We start from the raw sequence: 23,380 nt of genomic DNA on the forward strand, positions 1-23,380 counted from the left end.
TATGTATGTAGCAGTCATGATGCCTTCTCCCCAGAATTTCTGTGGGAGGTGTGCGTCAGCAAGCATGCATCTTACCATGTCCAGTAGAGTTCTGTTCATTCTTTCTGCGATTCCATTTTGGGGCGGGCAGTAAGGCACCGTAGTTTGATGCACAATTCCATGTTCTCTTAAGAACTGCTGTGTAGCATTGGACATGTATTCTCCTCCATTGTCTGTGCGCAGGATCTTTGGCTTCCAGCCAAATTTGTTGCTTGCCATCGCCACATATTGTTTTAATTTCTCCAGCATCTCTGATTTTTCCTTCAGTAAATAAACACACGTGTATCTTGAGAAATCATCTGTTATAGTTAGAAAATATTTATGATTACCTATGGTTGCTGGTAGTGGTCCAGATATGTCACTGTGGATCAGATCCAAGGGTCCTTTCGTCTTCCTTTCACTCTGCTTTGGGAATGGCTTGTTTACTGCTTTGAACTCGAGACAAGAAACACAGTTAGTTACAGTGTCACATGGTACAAAATCAATGCCATTAGCTAATCCCTGTTCCTTCATGTTTTGAATTGATTCAACACTTCTGTGTCCTAATCTTCTGTGCCATAATTGTAAGCAGTTTCCATGCTGACACAACTTGGCTAGGTTCACTACATTAGGCTGGTATGCCTCAGGTCTGGACTGGGCTGGTCTTTCTCTGTATGTAAATTGCTCTTCCACATGATAAAGACCTTGAAATTCCGAGCCCACAAGGCAAACTTTTCCATTCTGGGTAACAACACATTGTCCATTTTTAATATACAATTCACAGCCTTGTTGCTCTAGCTTGGATATTGAAATCAAGGAGCTTGAGAATTCAGGGATATACAAAACATCTCTCAGAAAAAATGGTTTAACAGATCCATCCAGCAATTTGCAATATAAAATTCCTTCGCCCTTTTTCTTTGCTTTAATTGTAGTATTATTGCCCAAATAAACAGTCTCTTCAGGAATATCAAACAGTTCAGTATAGAAACTTAGATTTTTAGAAATATGGACAGATGACCCAGAATCTAAAATCAGCTTTTCATTATTTTTCATTAAATTAACACTATAGTTCTTGTTGAAATGTCTGTCTGTATACTTGGAATCTCTATTTTCATTCTCCTTTGTTTGACTGATATTCCCAGACCTCCTGGTCTGATTCTTGGGACAATGCGCCACCCGGTGGCCAAATTCGTTACATAGGAAACACCTGAAGGCTTTGTTTCCAGCTGACCTCATTTCAGCACTGGCGGTCATGTGACCTCTCTCTCTGGGCTGAGTTTCTCTGGTGTAATCGGCTCTCTTTGTATGCAAATGTGAGGTGCCCATGCGGTTCCCTCTTGCAGCATTTCCTCCAGCATTCCCTCCCCATCTCGGGTTACGTCTGGAATGATCAATTGTTGCTTTAAGAGCAAAGTTGCTAGCCAGTTCACTTTCATAGCGTGAGTTTAAAAGGTTTCTTCGGTTAGCCTCCGAAGACAATGTTTCTACAGCCTTTTCAAAGTTTAGATTGGTGTGGGTTTCCAATTGCCCAATTATAGTGCTATAGGAAGCAGGCAAGCTCAAGAACAGAGTCTCCAGCTTTTGACTCTCTGTAAATTCCTCTCCTGCTTGTCTAAATTGAAAAAAGAAATCTTCCAAAGTCCCAATAAAAGTAGAGAAACAGTCCCCATCTTTATATTGGAGATCTTGCAATTTTCGGCGTAAATTAAACGTGTATGCCCATCCTTTCCTCATATGCATAGAATCTAGCTTGTTTAGCATCTCCTTTGAGGTTCCAAGATCACAAATAGCATAAAGGAAAGTTTTACTCACGGAAGCTGCAATCATCGCTTGTGATTTTCGGTCCTTAATTAGCCAGAGTTCCTTCTCCTTTTTCTCAGCATCCGAGGTTCCATCTGGCGGCGGGTCTTCCTCAGTAACTTGGTGGAGTCCCTCTGCTTTCAGTGCAATCCTCAGTCGAGTCTTCCATTCCAAGTAATTATCCGCTTCCAGGATGGTAAGCCTGAGTTTTCCCTCCAGGTATGCAGCCATGCTCACCGGCTCCAAAAGGCAGTTGCTGTAGATTAGCAATTCAAAGTGTCCACGCTAGATCTCAATGGATCTCCTGGAACAAACCTAACTATCTAGTTGCAGCACACGCAGCTCAAAATACTGCTCCCATAACTGGCTGGAGCCCATAACCTGTTGGAAATTCTCTGTGGTGAGAGAATCCCTTTTTCAATATAGCAGAGTGCACAGAGGCACAAACACAGCGGATTTAGTTATGCATGCATGTGTGCTAAGAGTAAAGTAACTTGGAGCCAATTGCTTGTTTCAAATCAATATAAAAGGTATTTATTAAGGAACTCCATTCTAGATAGGAAAGTGAGGATTTAGGATCTCTAATCTATCTATCTAAATGGATGCAGATGGATTCACCATCTTCTCTGCACATATGGTGCAGGGCAAGAGACTTGCCATGTTGCAAGGTCAACAGCCAGGTAGGAAGAGAGAGAAGGAGGAAGGAAGTTGAATCCCCTAAGATTAGCAATCTACATTTCAAAGGGATAGCATCAGAGCAGCAGGAAGTGATGACCAAATGTCTTTGACCTTCTAGCCCTCTGACTTACTAGTCTGTCCTCCACTGTCTGAGGCAAAGAGACAGCGCAAAGTCCTTTCCTTCCAACAAGCAGCAATGGCGCTTAATGTGTGCATGAATGTTGACAACCTGCCCTTCCCCTGGAAGTGTTCTTTGCCACATGAAAATATGTTCTTGAGGCGTGCACCACCCTTGGGGACATATTTTCATGTGGTAGAGAGTGCTTCTGCGGAGAGGGGAAGTTATTGAAATTTGTCCCACCCCCTGCTATGTGTTAGTTGCAATCATCAAGCATGCAACTGCTTCTCTCTTAGCATTGGTGCTTCCTTAACCTGGATGTTGGCTGTCACCCACATCCTCATGCTTCATTATCTTGGGTGTATTTTCAAAGTATTAAAAACATTGTTCTATTTTTTTTAAAGGGCCAACTAGATGTGACATGAGAATTCATGATTCATATTCTCAACTTACCCCTCAATTTTGACAGCCTATGGAACAGGAACCACATAGAGGTTATTCATATGCACATGCAAAACCAGTCTAAGGAGGCACAGCCTGGTTTTGCACATGCATGTAAACCTTCCCATGCCTGATCCTGGCAGTACCGCAGTGGCAAACCCACCCATGGAGCCACCCTCCAAACTGAGGTTAAGGGAGCAAGGGCTCCTTTAACCTCGATTTTTCAAACATCTGTCAGCAGCAGCTGCGGCTAATGGACTTTGGTGCTCTCGGGGAGGAGGGATCCCCATAAGGCACCTGGCACTCACACGGTGCATTATTGGAGCACTCACACGCTAACCATCTGAGCTACCAGCAGCCGGTACTTGTCTGGGTGGGCGATTTGCCCACGATCCGCCCGCCCATCGTCTGCGGGGAAATAAGCTCTTCAGGGCTTCCTCCCCACTAACTCTATTGCCCCTTTTCACTGGTTGGTTCACTGGTTGCTGGCAGCAAAGGTTTAACCCTCCTCCCCCCATGTTGTGTCATAGATATAAGCCCCTGCTCCCCGTGGATGTCTACTTTTTGAAAAACATTTTGGAAATTCCAATCATGGAGCTCCTCCCACATCACATCTAGAAGCGCTTCACATGTGTCGTGATTGGGTTCTACAAGGAGAGCCGGCTTAGCCTGCTCTCCCCGCAGACAAGCAGCTGCTTGTAGCTGGGCAGCTGGATCGGCCACCCACGTGACTGCCACCTCTGTCATGAAGCCGGCAATGGCTGCAGGGATCGGGGGCCATGTGGCCCCCGGAGTTTCAGGATGCCCTTTGCGAGTGCGTGGGGCACCTGGAGAGACCCCCAAGCCTGGGAGGCTGCTTGCAGCCTTTCGGCTGTGGGTCAACTCATGTGTTGCCACCTGCCCCGGTGACACACGAGCAACAAAATAAGGTTAATGGAGCGCTCATTCTGTTAACTTCATTTAAGGGGAGGGTGCTTTAGGCAGGCTAGCCACCTTGAGAACAGCGGGTTCGCCTGCAAGCCTGTGGTTCCCACGCTCCATGCAAAGCAGGCTAAGCTCCCTTAGCCCACTTTCTGTTGATCATGGGAATAGCCTCCTAGTTTGGCTCAAAGGTGGTTAGTTTTTATGCCTTGGAAGAAGGGCAGGTCAACAATCCCTAATTATTCAGGAGCTCATTTCCTGGTTTCAGCAATCCAGCAATCCCAGCCCGGTTTTGCATGCCCGTCAGGGACGGAGCCAACATTGGGCCAATGGGTTCAAAGAACCCAGGCCGCTGACCAATCAGGGGCCGCGAGAGCAGCCCCGATACACCCCCCACGTCTGACGTCAGACGCGGGGAGGCTAGTTTAGCTTCCGAGCGGTGGCTGCGCAGCCCCTTCAGGAGCTAAACAAAGGCTGGCACTGCGTTTGCAGCGCCAGCCAGGAGTGGCTCTTCCCTGCAAAGGCAGAGTGCTCCCTTAACCTTATTTTTAAGATTGTCTGTGAGCTGCAGCTGCAAGCAGACATAACTAGGAGACTTGGGGAGGGGTGGGGAAGGGGGATCTCCATAATGCACCATGCACTTCTGCATTGCATTTTTGGAGCCAGGGCGATGCATCCCGGAACCCTGATGCTCAGTGCTGCCAGCAACAGCTGGTTCTCACTGGGGTGGGCAATCCGCCCACTCAGGGAAGGCAGAATGATAATCTGCGGGGAGGTAAGCTCTTTAGGGCTTCCTCACACAAACTCTGTAGCCCTTTCTCACTGCGTGATTGGAGACCAAGAAGAGATTGTCCTCTCGAGATAAGCCTGAGCCCTTTCTCATGAGCAGTGAGAAAGGGCTACAGGGTTTGCGGGGAGGAAGCCCTAGAGAACGTACGTCCCTGTAGACGACCATGTTGCCTTTCATAGGCAGGCGGATTGCCCTAACAGACAAGCACTGGCTGCTGCCGGCAGCTCAGAGGGTCAGGGTGTTGAGTTGTGTCCCCCTGCCCTCCAGAGCTTCAATAATGCACAGCGTGTGTGCGGTGCATTATGGGGATACCCTTTTCCTTTTCTGAGTCTGCTAGCTGCGGCTAACAGATGATCCGAAAACGAGGTTAAAGGAGTGCTTGATCTCTTAACCTTGTTTTAAAGGGAGGCTTCATAGGTGGGTTTGCCGCTGTGGTGCCACCGAGATCAGCCCTATCCTGGTGGTACACACACGCATGCAAAACCAGGCTGGGCTCCCTTAGCCCATTTTTGCATGGACATGCAAATAGTCTCCCTGTCTCCAATGTGCAAGCAAGGTCTCCTTATACAAGAGATAAACCCACTGTAGGAAGATGAGGAGCATGATTTAGTGACTTTGTGATAAATATGCCACAGATATGTTTCTGAAAGAGCTGTCAGTGATAGCACTGAAATTCCAGTTCTCCCATTTGTAAACTCTTTTGCAAGTTACAGGCTTTACTATTAAGAAAATTAGGACAACAAGCCCACTCCGTCTTAAAATAAAAACAATACATTCATGAATGGATCCCCCATTTGTTTCCTCTAAAACTATCTAGGCACACTAGAAATTAGCATTCATGTCACCTCCTGGTCAAGACTTTCTGTGATAAATTATAGTTCTCTTTCTTGGCCTCTAAACTGTGGTGCAAAGTAGTTAGCATAATGAATACTTCACTAACAATCCAAGGGACCTCTGTCTTTATAATCAAGCAAAACAAATGATACCAAGGACAATGTGTTAGAAACTGTAACACTGTTTTATTTGGTAATACCTTCCCAGAAAATTCAGAAACAAATAATTCCACAATTTTTAACTGTGATGATGTCACTTTCTGGCTTTTGTCCTAGGAAAAGCAGACCTTAATCCTCATTTTCAGTGACACATTAACTTCATGTTATACTAACAAAGTGATTGAGGCTGGTGTGCTTGATTTTTGTTCCCTAAATAGCAGTCACAGGAGGCCCAGTCTGAATTGGGGCTGCTTGTGCCAGTGGAAATTTCCTCTCTGGGGCAAATAGCAGCCACAGAGGGTTAGGGCTGGATTAGGGTTGGATTAGCGCTGTGGTGGCAGCAAAGTCTCCCTCCTGCCACACTGAATTCCAGTGCGGAACAGCCCTTGGGCACCTGCTGTTTAGGAAAGAAAAATCAAGCACACCAAGGGGCTGTTCACATGACTGTCACCAAGGGCTTTGGCAGCCTCAAGGGTGTTGTTGCAGCTCTGTGTGTGTGTGTGTCTTGTGGCTCCCCTGGCCTCCCACTGGCCTTCCCCCGGTCTCCCACAAGCCGGTTTGGCCCATTTTCAGGCCAATTCAGCCCTCTGTGAGTGTGCAACGGTCATGACCCAACCATGCAATTCAACAACAACAACAACAACAACAACAACAACAACAATTTATATACCACTTCTTAACAAAAGTTTCCAAAGCGGTTTACATAGAGAAATAATAAATAAATAAGATTGATCCCTGTCCCCAAAGGACTCGTAATCTAAAAAGAAACATAAGATAGACACCAGCAAAAGTCACTGGAGGTACTGTACTGGGGGTGGAGAGGGCCAGTTACTCTCCCCCTGCTAAATAAGGAGAATCAGCATGTTAAAAAGGTGCCTCCTGCCCACTTAGCAGGGGCCCGCATGCATGTGCAGTGGCTTCCAAAATGACCACCACATGCTCACAGAGGGCTGTACTGGCCCATGGGAGAGGCTGGCGGGGGGAGGGGGAGCTGCCGGAGGCACCCCCTCCCGACTGCAGTAGCATTCCCCAAGCTGCTGAAGACTTTGGTGGCAGTAAGTGCAACCTAACCCTGTCTGCTACCCCCAAACCCGCCATAACTGACTCAAATTTGAAACAAGCCAGGCTCCTTTTTGAGGGTGCTAGAACTGAACGTGCCCGATCCTGTTCAGATTCGAACCAAACCAGGCAAACAGGTTTTGTGCACATCTCTAGTTAGGCTGTGTGTGAGAATAGTCTCCAAGGCTTATAACATATAAAGAGGCTATTCACACGATGGGACGAAATCGGGCTAGCCTCCGCTAGCCCGATTTCCTCCCATCATGAGAACCACCAGGCTTGGCTGCGAGCCCAGTGGGTCTTAAGCGGGTCACCCACTTAAGTAGCCCAGCAGTTAAACCGGGTTTGAGGAGTGAGCACTCCGCAGCTACGCACGAGGAGACCCCCGACTGGGAGGCTGAAAAGCAGCCTCCCAGCTCGGGGGTCTCTCCAGCATCCCTTCGCAAGTGTGTGGCCTCCGAACTCCCCAGCCCCCGCCGGCTCCATGACGGAACCGGCAGTCACATGGGTGGCTGCTGCAGCAGACTGTCTGCTCATCTGTGGGGAGAGCAGGCTAAGCCCACTCTCCCTGCTGACCATCCCCAGGCGACTCCCACTGATCATGGGAACCGCCTCATAGTTTGGCAGTTATGTTGTAAACTCTTCAGGGCAGGGACCTTGAATTTTTTATTTTGCAAATGTTACTCTGTAAAGTTCCAAATACAATGACACTATGCAAATAAAAATAAGAATATAATATGGAAATCCAGAGTGGAGGTTTTGTATAGTAATAAAGAGGAAGGCAGGAACATACAAAGAACCCTGTGGGGTCCATCTAGATAAGCATCCTTCTTCCCACAGGAAAGCAGCAGTGTGGTCTGAAGAATGATAGGATGGGGTAGATTTTTTTTTAATATAAAAGATGAAATAAAGATTTTAACACTTGAAATTTTCATTAGTAACTGCTATACAGCTTTCAAACAAAACTGAAAAAACAGCTCAAGCTGGATGCATACAGAGATTGTTCCGCCCTTCAGCTCAACCTCTTAAAGGAAGATATACGAACTAATTCAACACATATATTCCCATATATTACACAAGGGAGTTCCAAAGCTGTTATGCTACCAATCAGAAGACCCTAAAAAGGTCAGCACAAGAGCTTGCATATTGAAGAGATGGGGCCTGGAGAAAGGACTATCTTATTGATCTTACTGAGGCAGCCCATTCAGAAGATTCTGCTGTGTATTTAGTCATCCAACAAGGAACCCAATGCCATACAACATTGTCTGTTCAAAGGCTTGTAATATGTTGAATGTACAGGTGAAACTCGGAAAATTAGAATATCGTGCAAAAGTCCATTAATTTCAGTAATGCAAATTAAAAGGTGAAACTGATATATGAGACAGACGCATTACATGCAAAGCGAGGTAAGTCAAGCCTTAATTTGTTATAATTGTGATGATCATGGCGTACAGCTCATGAAAACCCCAAATCCACAATCTCAGAAAATTAGTATATTACATGGAACCAAGAAGACAAGGATTGAAGAATAGAACAATATTGGACCTCTGAAAAGTATACAGTGTACTGTGCTTGATTGGCCAGCAAACTTGCCTGACCTGACCCCATAGAGAATCTATGGGGCATTGCCAAGAGAAGGATGAGAGACATGAGACCAAACAATGCAGAACTGCTGAAGGCCGCTAATGAAGCATCCTGGTCTTCCATAATACCTCATCAGTGCCACAGGCTGATAGCATCCATGCCACACCGCATTGAGGCAGTAATTGCTGCAAAAGGGGCCCAAACCAAGTACTGAATACATATGCATGCTTATACTTTTCAGAGGTCCGATATTGTTCTATTCTTCAATCCTTGTCTTCTTGGTTCCATGTAATATTCTAATTTTCTGAGATTGTGGATTTGGGGTTTTTATGAGCTGTACACCATGATCATCACAATTATAACAAATTAAGGCTTGACTTATCTCGCTTTGCATGTAATGCGTCTGTCTCATATATCAGTTTCACCTTTTAATTTGCATTACTGAAATTAATGGACTTTTGCACGATATTCTAATTTTCCGAGTTTCACCTGTATGAAGCTGCCTTCTACTGGGTTCCCTTGGTCCATTCAGTCCAGCAGCAACTCTCCAGAGTTTCAGGGAGAGGAAAGGATCTTTCTTGATGCCACCCGAAGATGCCAGGAATTGAACCAGGGGCCATCTGCATGCAAATTCTGTGCTCAGCCACTGAACTATGGCCTGTCCCCTAATCATGTTAATGAAAAAGAAAATAATGTTGAGAACATGATAAATCCTGCAGTAAAGAAAATGCAATAGCATATATTTGGCTTTCAAATAACCTCTACTCTCTTTGTAACTACCGACGCTAACCATTTAAACAAAGGATGTAGTGAAGAGTTTGCTTTCCAGAGAATTAATGGCCTGGCAACTTGCATGCTGCTGTATTGCAGGCCTGTGGCCTTCTGGTGAAGGTTTGTTGACCTTCCTGTGCTGCCAGAAGAGTTGGATTAACTAAAAATAGATGAGACTAGAATGAAGAGACTCTCTGAAGATCTCGTCTCCCAGAATGAAGACCTAAAACCATTTTGAAATGACCCCAGAATAAAACACTAGAAAGGTCAGGCATTCATTAATATATCCAGTTGCGACAGCCACATTAAGGTTCACCACATCAGACCAGCTAATTCCCTACGTCCAAAAGTGAAAAATGAATTTGAGGGACTTGGGCCAATTCTGCAAGAACATTTGGCATTTGCAAGATGATTTCATTTGGAAGATATATCATACATGTATGCATACAGGCAGGATACATTTGGAATTGGTTATCTGCATAACATTTTTGGTGTTCTTAGGACTGCTCTTCATGTGATATCTGCACTACATGAAGATCCTTTCCATGTCGTGGCAAATGTCTGTCTATTTTGCCACAATGATACATACTTGGAAGCTGCACCCACTATGTCCACTGCATTTTTAAAAAGTGTTTAGAAATGATTTATTGTCTCTTCTTCCTCCAAGGAACAAGACAGAATTCATGAGAATTTTCTCCATTTTATTTTTCACAACAGCCCTGTGAAGTAGGATAGGTTGAGGGACAATGACTGCCACAATTCATTAGTGAGTTTCATGACCCAAGCAGGATTTGAACTCTCATCTCCATGATCCAAGTTTGACACACTATCTATACAAAGAGAGAGTTTTAGAGAGTTTAGAGAGTCTTCTAAGTTTAAACAAACACAGTACTTTTAATGAAGATCTCTTTTAGAAGAGAGCTCTGCCTGCTTGCATATGGCACGCACTCCCACTATGGCCCAATATACGGGACCAGATGTAGGCAGTTTTAATCAATGGCTAAACTAAACAACCCTTAAAGGGACAGTATACTATTCCCACAACACTGACACTCACTGACCTGTATTTGTCAAATAATATAATTAATATTGCATTAGGTTCAAACCCATTTATCTTTTTGGATCTTTATTGTTTATTTAAAATGTCTACTTAATCTTACAGCTCAAGGAGATCTCAAGGTATCTCCAAACATAGTTTATTTGATTGATTTAAAAACTCCTTATCCTATCTTTTTTCTGAAATATTCAAGGCAGCTAACAATACAAAAATTAAAAAAACACAATCAAATTTACATAAATGATGGATACAGCAGTTGAAAAGCATCAATCAAGACCAACATCAGTCAAAAATCAGGGAGAGAGAAGGACCAATCAGATAAAAAGACATCATGATACTTTGCAGAATTCACAAGCCATTTGAAAAGCCCCGTTGCTTCCATATAACAGTTAAAATGAACAATAAGAATAAAGCACCCATAACCAACATTTCTTCTAAAACCTAATAATAGCAGCATAAAATATCAGCCCAAAACAAAAACAGCACAGAACTTTGGAATCCCCAAAATCTTGTTGGAAAAAGAAAGTTTTAACATTTCCTAAAAGCTATCATGGGAGGCCTTCTGGGAGGATGTTCTTCAAGAAAGGTGCAGGTACAGAGAAGGCCCTGCTTCTATCAGAATACTTTAACTTCAAATGGTAAAGAAACCTGAAGCAGAACCTCCCCAGATATCAGACCCAACAGGGGGTGCCTAAGTAAGAAAGTGTTCCTTAAAACCTAATTAGATTTATGACTAATAAATATGGGGGTGGCTCTATCTATCTATCTATCTATCTATCTATCTATCTATCTATCTATCTATCTATCTCTGAAAATTATCCATATTGTACCTACAGGGCACATTCTTTCCTTTCCCCCCACCAAGATCCCACATTGCACATTAGTATTTGTTCAGAATGCTGTAGATTAAACTAGTATAGTGAACTTTCTATTAATTCAAGATTCTCTGTTTACTGGTTCAGTATTAAATGTGTGTAGTAATGGACTGCTACCTAATGGTGTAGCGGGGAAATGCCTTGATTAGTAAACCAGAGGTTGCCAGTTCAAATCCCCACTGGTATGTTTCCCAGACTATGGGGAACACCTATATCAGGCAGCACCGATATAGGAAAATGCTGCAAGGCATCATCTCATACTGAGTGAGAGTTGACAGTGGTAAACCTTTCCTGTATTCTATCAAAGACAATCACAGAATTCTCTGCCACAAGATGTGGTGACAGCCAACAACCTGGATGGCTTTAAGAGAGGTTTGGATAACTTCATGGAGGAGAGGTCTATCAACGGCAGCTAGTTGGAGGGCTGTGGGCCACCTCCAGCCTCAAAGGCAGGATGCCTCTGAGTACCAGTTGTGGGGGAGTAGCAGCAGGAGAGAGGGCATGCCCTCAATTCCTGCCTGTGGCTTCCAGCAGCATCTGGTGGGCCACTGTGTGAAACAGGATGCTGGACTAGATGGGCCTTTGGCCTGATCCAGCAGGGCTGTTCTTATGTTAGGACTCTATGGTCGCCAGGAGTTGACACTGACTCGATGGCACACTTTACCTTTAGCTTTTATAATGGACTATTAATGGATTTAAACATTGGTGGCTGAAGGCCACCAATCGTCCCTTCTTTTTTTCCTAGCTGCCCCTCTTCTAAATTCTTCCCCCCTGTTCTTTTCCTCCCTCCTCTTTTCCCACCCTGGGTCCAAGCCCAAGCCCACAGATGCTGCCCCTGTTATCTCCTCCTCCTCCTTGCCTCCTGCTCCTGGGGCATACTTTGCCTACCCAACCACCCCCACCACTGCCATTCTTACTATAGCAGTGGGTGCCCTGCTGCTGCACCCACTCAGGGTCTGTCTGTCTCACTGCTGCTGCTCCAGCAGCACTGGCTGCCCATCCGTGCATTGGTTGCCTTGTGGTCTCCCCAGCACTGCACTTATCCACTTCACCGTCTCCATTCTCGCAACCCACAGGAGAGTCTTTTCTTGGCGCTCCCTAAGCTTGCATTTTCCTTTAAGAAGATGACTCTTCTGTCAGGTGCTTGAATGGAGGAGACAAGCAGGAGAATTCAGTGCTGGGGAGACAGTGGCAAGAGCGATGGGCAGATGGGCAAGTGAGCTGGCCGGAGCTGCTGGAGAAGAGGGTGAAGCAGCTGGGTGCTCACGACTTCAGTAAAGAGTGGTAGAGGCAAGTGGCTGGCCAGGCAGAGCAAGCGCCAGGGGAGGGAGACTGATGAAGGGAAAGAGGAGAGAAGAGGGTGGCATCTGTGGGTTCAGGCCCAGGGAGTGGGGGAAGAGGGGTAGCACCTGTGGGTTCAGGCCCAGAGGGCTGAGCTGGTGAGGCAGGCAGACCATGCTCACCTGGGAGGGGGAGGCGAGGGCAGAAAGCCAGGAAGAGAGGCAATGTCAGCAGCCCTGCAGCAGACAGATGGAGTAATGTCTGCATTGGGGTTGGGTTGGGATGGGGTGTCTGTATTTGACATCTCGTGGCACACGTGCTGCATTAGGCTGTGGCTTCAGTTTGCTTTGTGATAGAGGTGCCTCTGGATTTAAACACCACACTCTTGCGTATTTTAAATATTTGCAAAACCCATTTTATTGGAGGTATTAGAAGGGTTGGAAAGGAGGGTCTACACCACAGGCAATGAGGGTCCCCTCACATTATCTTAGACTATTATCCTCACATTATCTTAGACACATTATCTTAGAGCTATACCTATTTCCAGCTGTAGAACTACGGTGAAGCAGTAGTGGTATGTCACCCTGACTCCCAAAGCTGCTGCTGCTTGAGTGTGCCTAGTTTAGCTAGTTCTAATAGCAACCTGGTAACAAATGGGTTTCCATAACTTTCTGGAGAAACTACAGTGCGCATCTTACAGCAAGTAGCAGTCTCTGTGTATCCGCTTGGTTAGCATTAGCACGTTCTCTCTGATAGCCTAGAGCTCCAAAGCACCATTCTTTGCCAAGGAAGAGGCAGCTATCTCCAATCTGGCATCTGAAAATGACAAAGCGATCTATCAAACAGAATTAGGCAGGCAGACCCTTCCTGTTCTGTTTAGCGTTGTAATTCAATATGGGCCAAGCCAGAGGCCTGACCAGGAGAGAATCGCTCCTTCAAATCTAATGAAGCACAGCTCGCCTTTCCCATCCCACAAGCATTAGCATGTAAGCTTCCTTTCTTTTTAAATGAAGAAGGCATACTGTACATGTCAAGCAAAATTTATCAAGGTATTTAGGCTTTTGGAGATGTGCTCCTGTAAAACTGCAGTTCAGTGCAGTTCAATACTCTTTTGAATATCAGTTGTTGACTTCTGGATATTGTCAGTTGAGTTTTTGATCTATGTTTACAGAGCTCAGTTTTGATGTATTATTATTTACATTTAAAAGGGGGCGGGGAGAAAAGACATATAAGCAGTGAAATACTGTTGCCTATATCTTAAGGTAAACATGATCTTAGAAGTGTGAACATGCATTGTATGAGAGAGAAGTGGTATATAGGGCAAGACTCCAGAAACAGTTTTAAAGTACATGGACTTTCTCTTCTTTTTGAAATAAAGGTGTCACTATTTATTCTATTACATTTAAATCCAGTCTTTTTTGAACAGTGGAACTCAGAGCAGTGTACATGGGATTCCCAGGCAGTCATGTGTCCAGACACTGAAGCTAACGCTGGTTTAGCTTCAGCAAGGCAATTGTATTTTGTGCTGTCAGACCATGCCATGGCACCTTCAGGGTCTTCCAGTACAACCAGAACTGTGTGCATTCTACAATTGTAGAATTGTGTTCAGAATACTCTGTTGCTGGCCAGATATAATGATGTTGCCATGTCAAGACTATGCAGGAGATTTTTGCACATGCCTAGCATGGCCTAATAGATTGGGGAAACAACCAGAGGTGTTAGGACAAACTGGAATTCATCTGCTCTTCCTAAATACGGACTTCCATCTGCTTCCGCTGTGGAAACCTCAGATCTGCCTCAGAATTCTTCTGCAAGTGCATTTATATATCCAACCTTTTGGGGGTGGGGGTGGACTTTTTGGTCAAAGTAATTCCATGTGTTATTGCAACTTGTGATCTTCCTGATGACAGAAGAAACTGTCGTATTTGCTGCCTTTGTAATTTATCTTTCCACACCAGAGCTCTGATGTACTGCTGTCATTTTTTAAATTATTCTCTAAGTAGCACAACAGCAATATTACACAAATGCCGACTTCCAACTTTGAACAATCTTTGGAATGCTCTGAACATCTTTTAGGGGGATGACATGATTGTTAATCTATCAGTTTTCTCCATGGAAAGTATATACTTTTTGCTTTTTTTTTTTGCTTTTCACTTCCCTTTTTTAGGAACCTAATCCTGCAGAGAGCTCAGTACCGGTGGTAGTGAAGGCCAAACGTCGAAGACTTCTTTCCCTAGACACATTCAGAGGGTAAAGTACTGTTTCATAATAATTTGGCATGACTGTTGTTGTTATTTTATTATTATTTTATTTTAAGAAAATCAATTTTTAAACAAAAAGTAGGTTTACAAAATACAGTTTGTTATAAAGTCTTGTACTCTGCTTTACTCTTATGAACACTGTTGGGAGGGAAAGAATTATCCAGGATACTTGTCCTGCCTCTGCCCATTGGACATCCTACTGAGCTCTTGTTTCTGCCATTTCACCAGGCAATGCTCACACACTATCAAACTTATCCACACAGCCAAATGGTTCAGAAACTTGCTTCTTAAAAAATAAAATGGAAGGTGAGAGTTTGAATTCTGCTCCTCTTCCCAAGTGCTGCACCACTTCTGCACTCGAATGAAATGTGTGGTATATATCCAGCCCTTATTAAAGGCTGCAATGTTTTTCATAGAGCAAGTTGTTTTGAATGTGTTCATGTGACTAGATGAGGAAAGCAGCTTTTCAGAACAATACCCCAGATGCCACAATGACATAAACAGTAGGAGTAGCAGTAATGTTAATATAATCTTGAGTGAACTGTTAGGTAACCTTTATTCATACAGTCGTCAAAAGTAAGCTCTTCACCAGATCTTTTCCATATATATCTGCAACTTGATTTTCTTATTAGGCTTGACAATCCCAGTGGGAGCAAAATGTTGACGTTGTAACTATAGTGGGTTTTTTCCTATTCTGTTGCCTCATGAACTAGTAATGTTTCGATCCTTTTTGTTATACTTGTATATCATGACTAGTGCAAAAACCAGAATCAAAACATTAGTGTTTGTTTATTTTATAAAGTTCTACTCTGCCCTTCACCAACAGGTGTTTCCAGGTTGGTACTGTATTGATACTTCAGTATTGGTGTTAAATGTTAAAAGTAAGTGTAGATTGAATAAGTCTCTGCACTTTTGTAGCAACCTATATCACTTTGTCACTTTAAAAGCACTGAGTTAACTCCAAATTTCTGGCAGGAGCAGTGAGTACATTAGGTTCTTAGCTCATGGTACATCCGGTGTGTTTCCTGCAAATAGCCACCTGAAGGGCTGATTTTTGGTTGGAAAATGGTGCAGAGGAAAATGTTAACTCCCCTTCCTTACACACCATAGTGCCTCTGCAGAATGGGTCCCTTCCACAGTTGTTTTTAAACATAAAAAGAACACTTCTTGTGTACTTCCTGGGTCAAGCCTGTTCATTAATGACAGGCTTAGCATCAAGTATCGTTTTGCCTTTCGAACACGCTGTCCATGGACATGAGAGGATTATCTTCCTTGGAGGCCTTCAAGAGAACCTTCAAGACCATCTTTTTAGCCTGGCTTTTAATGATATCTATTAATGGTCTCATTTGAATGATATCTGTTTTAATTTTAATCTTAATCTGATTTAAATTTTTATTTTATTTTAATTGTTTTATTATGTATTTTTTATTTTAATGTAAACTGCCCTAAGCCACTTTAGGAAGGGCAGTATATAAATCGAATAAATAAAATAAATAAGCTCCGGGAGTAGGTCACACAAGCATTGTGTGTTAGATTCTATGTATCTATTTAGGAAATTTCTAAGCTGCCCTTTAGAAGATTATTCCAGGGGAGGCATAAAACAATTTTAAAAAAATACAATATATTACAATATAATACAATATAAAAATACAATATTATATGCACAATAAAACAAGAATATGGCAGAACATAAATAATCATCAGCTAACTAAAAGCCTGGGTGAATAAAAACATCTTCACCTGGCACTGAAAATATGTGATTTCAAATAGAGGCTGGACAGCCACTTGTCAGGGATGCCGCAGCAGTTTCCTGCATTGAGCAGAGGGTTACACTAGGGATGTGCGCGGAACCGGTCTTGAGGAGTTTGAAGGTGGGGAGGTGCACTCACCCCTCCTGCCCGCTTTCCCCTCTCTGGCGCTCCATTGTAAGTCTGGTGGGGCAGCAGTGTACCTCCCTGCCGCCAAGACCCCTCATTGGACCAGACGTAAGCAGTGCCCATAAAGGGCCTCCAAACCAGTTCTGTGTACATCCCTAGGTTACACTAGAAGATCTCGAAGGTCCCTTCCAGCTCAACATTCTGTGGTGGTTGGTGTCAGGCAAGCCTCATGGAGGATGGAATTCCAGTGTCGAGGGGCCACCCTCCAAATTTCAGACAATGGAGAAGAATTGGAGTAGGGCCTCTATAGCAGATCTAAGCATCTGCACAGGCTCATAGTAGGTGGTCCTCCTAAAAGAATGGCTGAACTCCAGTGAGAGGGTTAAATAATATAGTATAATAGATACTCTGCTGCCACTGGCAATGGCCTTGCTGTGCCATATTTTCCCCTTTCTTCATATGATGTGGTTTCACTTCCCTGTGATGTTTTCAAGTTCTACATTTCCCTGCCCTCTCCGTATCACTGGCTGCTATTAGTGTGGTGATGAGGAAATGCACAAAGTGGCAGGCATGGGTGTCCACAGAACTTTTTCCAGGAGGAGACAAAGCCTGCAATCTGCTACCCACTCATCTGGAGGTATGCAATCTGGTGGGCCACTGTGTGAAACAGGATGCTGGACTAGATGGGCTTTGGGCCCGATCCAGCAGGGCTGTTCTTATGTTCTTATGCCCCATTAAATCAATGGGACTGGCTCAATCTGGGAGGGGGGCAACTGCCCCCTCTACACCCCCCCCAATGTCCATGGTGATGAGTCTTCCAGAATGTATAGTTGAGCCTTTACAACTGTTTCGGATGCTCTCTTCCCCTGCCACCATTTGTAGAAGGTAACAATTGCACTAGGATCTTTCAGTGTAAAGGTAAAGTTGTGCCCTCGAGTTGGTGTTGACTCCTGGCGACCACAGAGCCATGTGGTTTTCTTTGGTTACCATTGCCTCCCACACAGTGTGAGGTGATGCCTTTCAGCACCTTCCTATATTACTGCTGCCTGATATAGGTGTTTCCCATATTCTGGGAAATATACCAGCGGGGATTCAAAACAGCAACCTCTTGCTTGATAGGCAAGTCATTTCCCTGCTGCACCACTAGGTGGCTTTCTTTCAGTGTACTTGTTGCCTTTTATTTATAACATTGGGGTATGGAGAGGAAGTGCTTGAGCCTGAGGTTGCTTCTAGTCTCACTCTGCCAAACGTTACAAGGCAAGAGTGTATAATGGTCATAGAGCTAGCTTCAAGTGCTAACTGAGTATTTTTTATGTAAAAGCAGGTGGTCTAGCTCCTGCCCCTTGTTAGGAAAACACCTTGGGGCAGAGAGGAAAACTGCATTTCTAAGAACCAAAAGTACAAGTTTAGAATAGTTGAAGTATGAAAAAAGACTTTGGGGTTTGATGTCATCTCTGCTTTTGCACACTAAGTCCCTCTTGTGCAAAAAACCCACATCAAAACAAAAAGTCAGAAACAAATCACTTTAAATGAAAGCTTTTAAATGATCAGTAAAATGTAACTAAATTGTGGGAGTTTATGTAAGATTTTGATCTGGTCTGATTTGTTGCACTTTTTGTAAGGTTGTATGAACTCTGTACTAAAAAAAGAAAAAAAAATGTGCTAAAGTAACCCAAATGCTTTGACAATCAAAGCTGAATCCTTCAACCCATGCATGATCTTGGTAACTCTCACAACAATCCTGTAAGGTTGACCAGAATTATTATCCCCATGAGACAGATGAAAGAAACTAAGGTTGAGAGATGGTTGCTTGCCCAAGGCCAACTAATGAGCTGATGGCAAGGTGAAATTTGAACCAAGGACTTCTGCCTCATAGTTCACCCTCATAGGCACTACACCAGGCTAGTGAGGATGTGAATACGACAGGATTGTTTTGCTTCCGTGTAGTCTGTATGCAAGCAGTCAAATGCATAAGGCCTTGGTGTGTGGTTTCCTGCTAAGCAGCTACTAAAAGGAAACTATATAATGAAATGGCACAGAGGTCATGAACTGGTTAGGAGGCAATTTAGCCCCTTCCCTCCCTGCCTGCTGGGGCAATGAAGATATCAGCCTGCTCTGGACAGTCACAATGAACCACTGGTTGTAAAATCTGAAGGAAAAGCAAACTGATTTAGTCCAGCCCGACTGCTTGAGTGATCCTTAATTGCATTTCATGGCATCTGATGCTGCATACTTTTCCAGGGAAGAGATGGTGCAAAGTTTATGCTGTCACCACTCCGTATGATAATTGAGGTGAAAGATAATGGCATCCCATTTGGAAAGCAATATTTAGCCAAGCAGGAAACAAGGCTTTGCAAAATGCTTTCACATGAGCACAAAAGGAAACTTTGAAACATGAGTATATTTCAAGCAAAGCTGGCCCTACCTTGTGGCAAGGTGAGGCAGTTGGCTCAAGTGGCCTATTTGGGGCACTATTGTGCATGGCAGAATAGGAGACAAAGAGATGGGGCACAATCCACTGGGAAGTTCTCCTGAGCTGGTTCCACACTCACTTCTTTAGTATGGAATTGCTATCCTTGGTTCACACAGTTTTTACAGAGAGATCAGATGATGTTGTAGCCCAGGGATTCTCAACGTGTGGGTCCCCAGATGTAATTGGACTTCAACTCCCATAACTCCTACCAAAGGCCACTGGGGCTGGGGATTATGGGAGCTGAAGTCTAATCACATCTGGGGACCCACACGTTGAGAAACCCTGTTGTAGCCCACTAGTTGCACACCAGTGTTTTCTGAGTTGTACACTTATCTTTTTCCAGAAATGATGTATGACAACATTTCTGTTCATGACTGGGATGAAAGTGTTACCCTATGATGTGGATTTGCCTAGTCTGTGAAGCCTCACCACTGGGACCCCTAAATTAGCACTGGGGAAGGGAGAGATAGGCAGGAGCTGGGAAGGAGACGGTTCAGAGTGTGAAGGGAAAGTGTGTAGAAAATGCATTGTTCCAAAATGCAATTAGATTTATACAGCCTTTCTACTCGAGAATATCTGATGACAAATGTAGCTTTCATATAGGTGTGGGTGCCTTAGACACAGAGCAGTGTCTTAGTGTGAATCAATTAATCTATTACATGGTTAAAAGGCAAATGATTAATCACCGGACAGTTCCTTAATTGGTGGACAGCCTTATAAATCGTATAGGACAATGGATTGTTCCAGTCTAATTCTTGTTCTGAAACACTTACCATTATATTTTTAAATGATTTCAATATGACCCCTAAAGATCTTTCTGGGGCAAGCAACACACCTGAGCACATTGATCCATTGGACTCTTCCACCCCATTTGGTGAATTATGTTGATAAGACAGATGTGTTCATAGTCAGCTAGATATACCCTCGCTTGCTTGATGAAAATCTGTTTTCTACATTGTCATTGTCCAGGACTGAATATATCTATCACTCTCAACAGGTTTGGGCTTTGTGCTGTACACAGTGCAGTGATGTGGAAACTGCATGATTGCTAATGCTAAACATGAGTGATGTGTTAATATTCTTTGCTTCATGAAATAATCAGATCTTTCATTCTCCTCCTTAGGCCATCTTTTTTTCCTGACTCTCTCTCTTTTTCTCAACAAATCATCTCCCCTCCTTTTTTTCCTGCTGCCCTTTTTATGATTCTGGGATTTGTGCAACTGCCATCAGCACTTTGGCTGGCTTTGCTAAAGTGTCAGTTGGCTGCATGTTCTGCAAAGTGTGGTTGGGCTATCTTGTTTAACCTGCAAGCAATGGGTAGTTAAAATGTAAGCGGGTCCAGCCACATGAGAATGCATGCTAAAGAGGGATGCTTCCAACTTGAAGCACTCCCCCTTTCTCCAAAAATAGTAGTGTGGGGGGGATGATCTTGGTTGGCAATGTGGCATGTTTTGAGGAGGTTAAATCTTTCACTGTTTCCCCACCAAAACTGTCCCTTCCATTTGAACCCTAAGCAACTACTTGAGGATATAGCTACTTTGGAGGCAAGTTGTTACCTAAAGGGATAGATTTTTGACAGGAAATTCATTCAAGAGTAAAGATAGCAATAGCACTTACATTTATATACCGCTCTATAGCCGGAGCTCTCTAAGTGGTTTACAATGATTTTAGCATATTGCCCCCCAACATTCTGGGTACTCATTTTACCAACCTCGGAAGGATGGAAGGCTGAGTCAACCTTGAGCCCCTGGTCAGGATCAAACTTGTAACCTTCTGGTTACAGGGCGGCAGTTTTACCTCTGCGCCACCAGGGGCTCTTGTGCATGAAGATGTGCATGAACAAAGCTTCCTGCCCCAGTTTGAAGCCAAACCAGTTTGTGCTGTCACTAAACTGGTTCGGTGGTTCAAGTGTGGTGTGGTGGTGGTGGGCAGCGGGCACCAAGCGGGACCTTTAAAAGTGAGTATAGGACGCCCTTATCTGCTCACCCGCTGCCCCTTGCAGCTTCCTGCTGTGATGGTGCTCTCCCCAACAGCCCCTGCACAGCACCAGGATGCACATGGCCTCCTCTGCGCATGTGCAGACATCATTTGCGTGGTCAGCAACACCATTTCGAGTAGGAAATCCCTGTTGCAGTGGTCTTAACTGTTCCTCAGAAGAGAGACCATATACAATAACCCTGGGTAGCATCCATAATAGTACTGGTGCAATAGTGCTAGTCCCAGTTATTTCCCGCATCTCTCCTCCCTGCTGCAGCCCATGAGCCCTCCAAAAGGATGGGGAGCCCTAATGGTCAAGGGACTCCCGGCAACAGCATGGAATGTTGCATGGATGGTTGCAAGGAAGGAGAAATTCTTGGTAACCAACCAAAGACACCTTCCATAAGCAGAGCTCCACTTGTGGAAGGTGTCTCCGCCCAGTTTCCAAGGAGTCCCCTCTCCCCCTGGAACAATCCACATTACATTTCATGCCATTGCTGTTGCCCTCGAGCCCCAGGAATAGTTTGATGGGGCCTCAGGGGCTGCCACAAGGAAGAGGGGTCAGGTGAAATGGTTTGCACTGTCTGTTGCTGTTGGGTGAGCACTACTCTGGATGCTACGCATTGAGTTTCTGAGAATATTTTATGGCTATGCTGCAAATAAATTTTTATTGTTGTTATTTGCGCACATATTATTTTCTGTTCACCCTCCTAATGGGTGACTGTAGTTGGTAATAGTAAGCTGCTATGGTATAAACATTAGAAACAAACAGCAACACTGAAAAGCAGAAGTGCGAGGTGAGCAAAAATTCTCCTTCCCAGCAAGCATCCATCAAAATCCACAGCTTTTCTAAGTGGAGGCTTAGGTGGTAGAACAGGAGTAGAACATTTAATGAAGCCATGCTGGATGTTTCACATGATGCACAAGATGGTGTTGCTCACATTTGCCCATTAGAGATTGAAACCAGAGTTTCAGTGAGCTCACTAGTTAAATTTTATTACAGGTTATTGTTATTATTAACAACATTTTTATCCCAGCTTTCCTATGAGGAGCTTAGGGTGATATACACTCCCCCACTGTGATCCTCACAACAACCTTTTAAGGTAGGTTAGCCTGAGAGAGAATAACTGGTCCAAAGTCACCCAATGAGCTTCATGACTCAAATTGGAATCTCTCCGATAGGAGTTCAGCACTCTCACCTCTGCACTACACATGTAGCCTCTCTGTGGCTGTGGCCACAGTGTGAGAAATAAATGATTGCAAGAGAAAGAGAGAGACTCTTCATATGCCACAGCATATCTGCTGCCTCATCGTGAAAGCAAATGTAAAATCAGATAAACTTACTTGGAAAGGTCTACCTCCTTTCTCCCATTCTCTGCTATTTTCTCTCCTCTCAAAATGTCAACGGTATGCTCCTCAGGACAGAGGCCTGTCTTTTTTGCTTGTGTTACTCTGTAAAGGGCCATGGAACAATGACAACAACAATGTCACTTCATAATAATAATGCTGCCTTGACTTCCATAGGTGTGTTTCTCAAAAAAAACTGCTCACACATTGCTTGCATTCAGTTATTTGCACCAGTGAGTCAGTGGATCTAATAGATGAACTGACTATAAGTGTTTGGTAGCTAAGCTTTCATTACTGCTCCAAGTATTTGTGTACAAAGAGAAACAGTGTGTGAGTGTGTGCATGTGCATGTGTGCACACAAAAGCACACGCGCACACGCACACACACACACACACACACACTGCTTGCAATAAATGGTATAAGCCTTCCCTCTATGTACATCCCACCATCAAGGGGGTAATTTGCCAGTGTTGTATAATCGTCACTAATTTAAAGAATTTTCAGTTGGCAGCCTGAGTGGCAACTAGCCAATGTTAGCTAGGAGTATGCTGCCTGTGTAAAATTAAAACAGAAAATAGTAGCCTGGGCAACTTCCTGACACTCACTTGTGCATTTGAAGCTGACTTCCAGTATCTGTATTGGAGGGGGATTCATCAGCACAATCACAGAAATTAACCAGAAAAATCCATGGTGTACCATGTCTATTCAACCACAGCTAATAGCATTGCTAGAAAGATTCAGGTAGTTATAAACTGACTTCCAACACTGGGCTTGAATGACTTCAAGGACTGAATTTCACTGAGGTTATTTAAGCTTTCCAGTGTATGAATCTTGGGCTGTTGACATGTCATGTGACTTATGTGCCATAATTCATTAATACTTTAACTTTTTCAGCATAGGATGCACTTACAAACATGCAGCTTAACTACTTGTATTAATCTTTCTCTGTGGGTCAGATGTCATCTGTTTGTGGCAGGTCATGAATCATGAATCAACATCTATGGTTTGATCTAATGCTTCTTCATGTAGCAAAAAGCAACACAGCTTGCATGAGCAGCC

The 23,380-nt window shown here is 44.0% G+C and overlaps 1 protein-coding gene across 10 annotated transcripts in view; it reads left to right on the top strand.

Annotated features, from left to right (window-relative positions):
* Positions 1 to 23,380, top strand: part of LOC128352324 (heparan-alpha-glucosaminide N-acetyltransferase-like) — a 255,724-nt gene that overhangs the window by 57,506 nt on the left and 174,838 nt on the right. For all 10 annotated transcript variants that reach the window (XM_053312818.1, XM_053312819.1, XM_053312826.1 and 7 more), the window contains one exon: positions 14,553 to 14,635. In XM_053312818.1, coding sequence (XP_053168793.1) covers positions 14,553 to 14,635 — 83 coding nt within the window. The remainder of the gene's footprint in view (positions 1 to 14,552; positions 14,636 to 23,380) is intronic.

The sequence above is a fragment of the Hemicordylus capensis genome, chromosome 3, assembly GCF_027244095.1.
Source record: "Hemicordylus capensis ecotype Gifberg chromosome 3, rHemCap1.1.pri, whole genome shotgun sequence".
NCBI lineage: Eukaryota > Metazoa > Chordata > Lepidosauria > Squamata > Cordylidae > Hemicordylus > Hemicordylus capensis.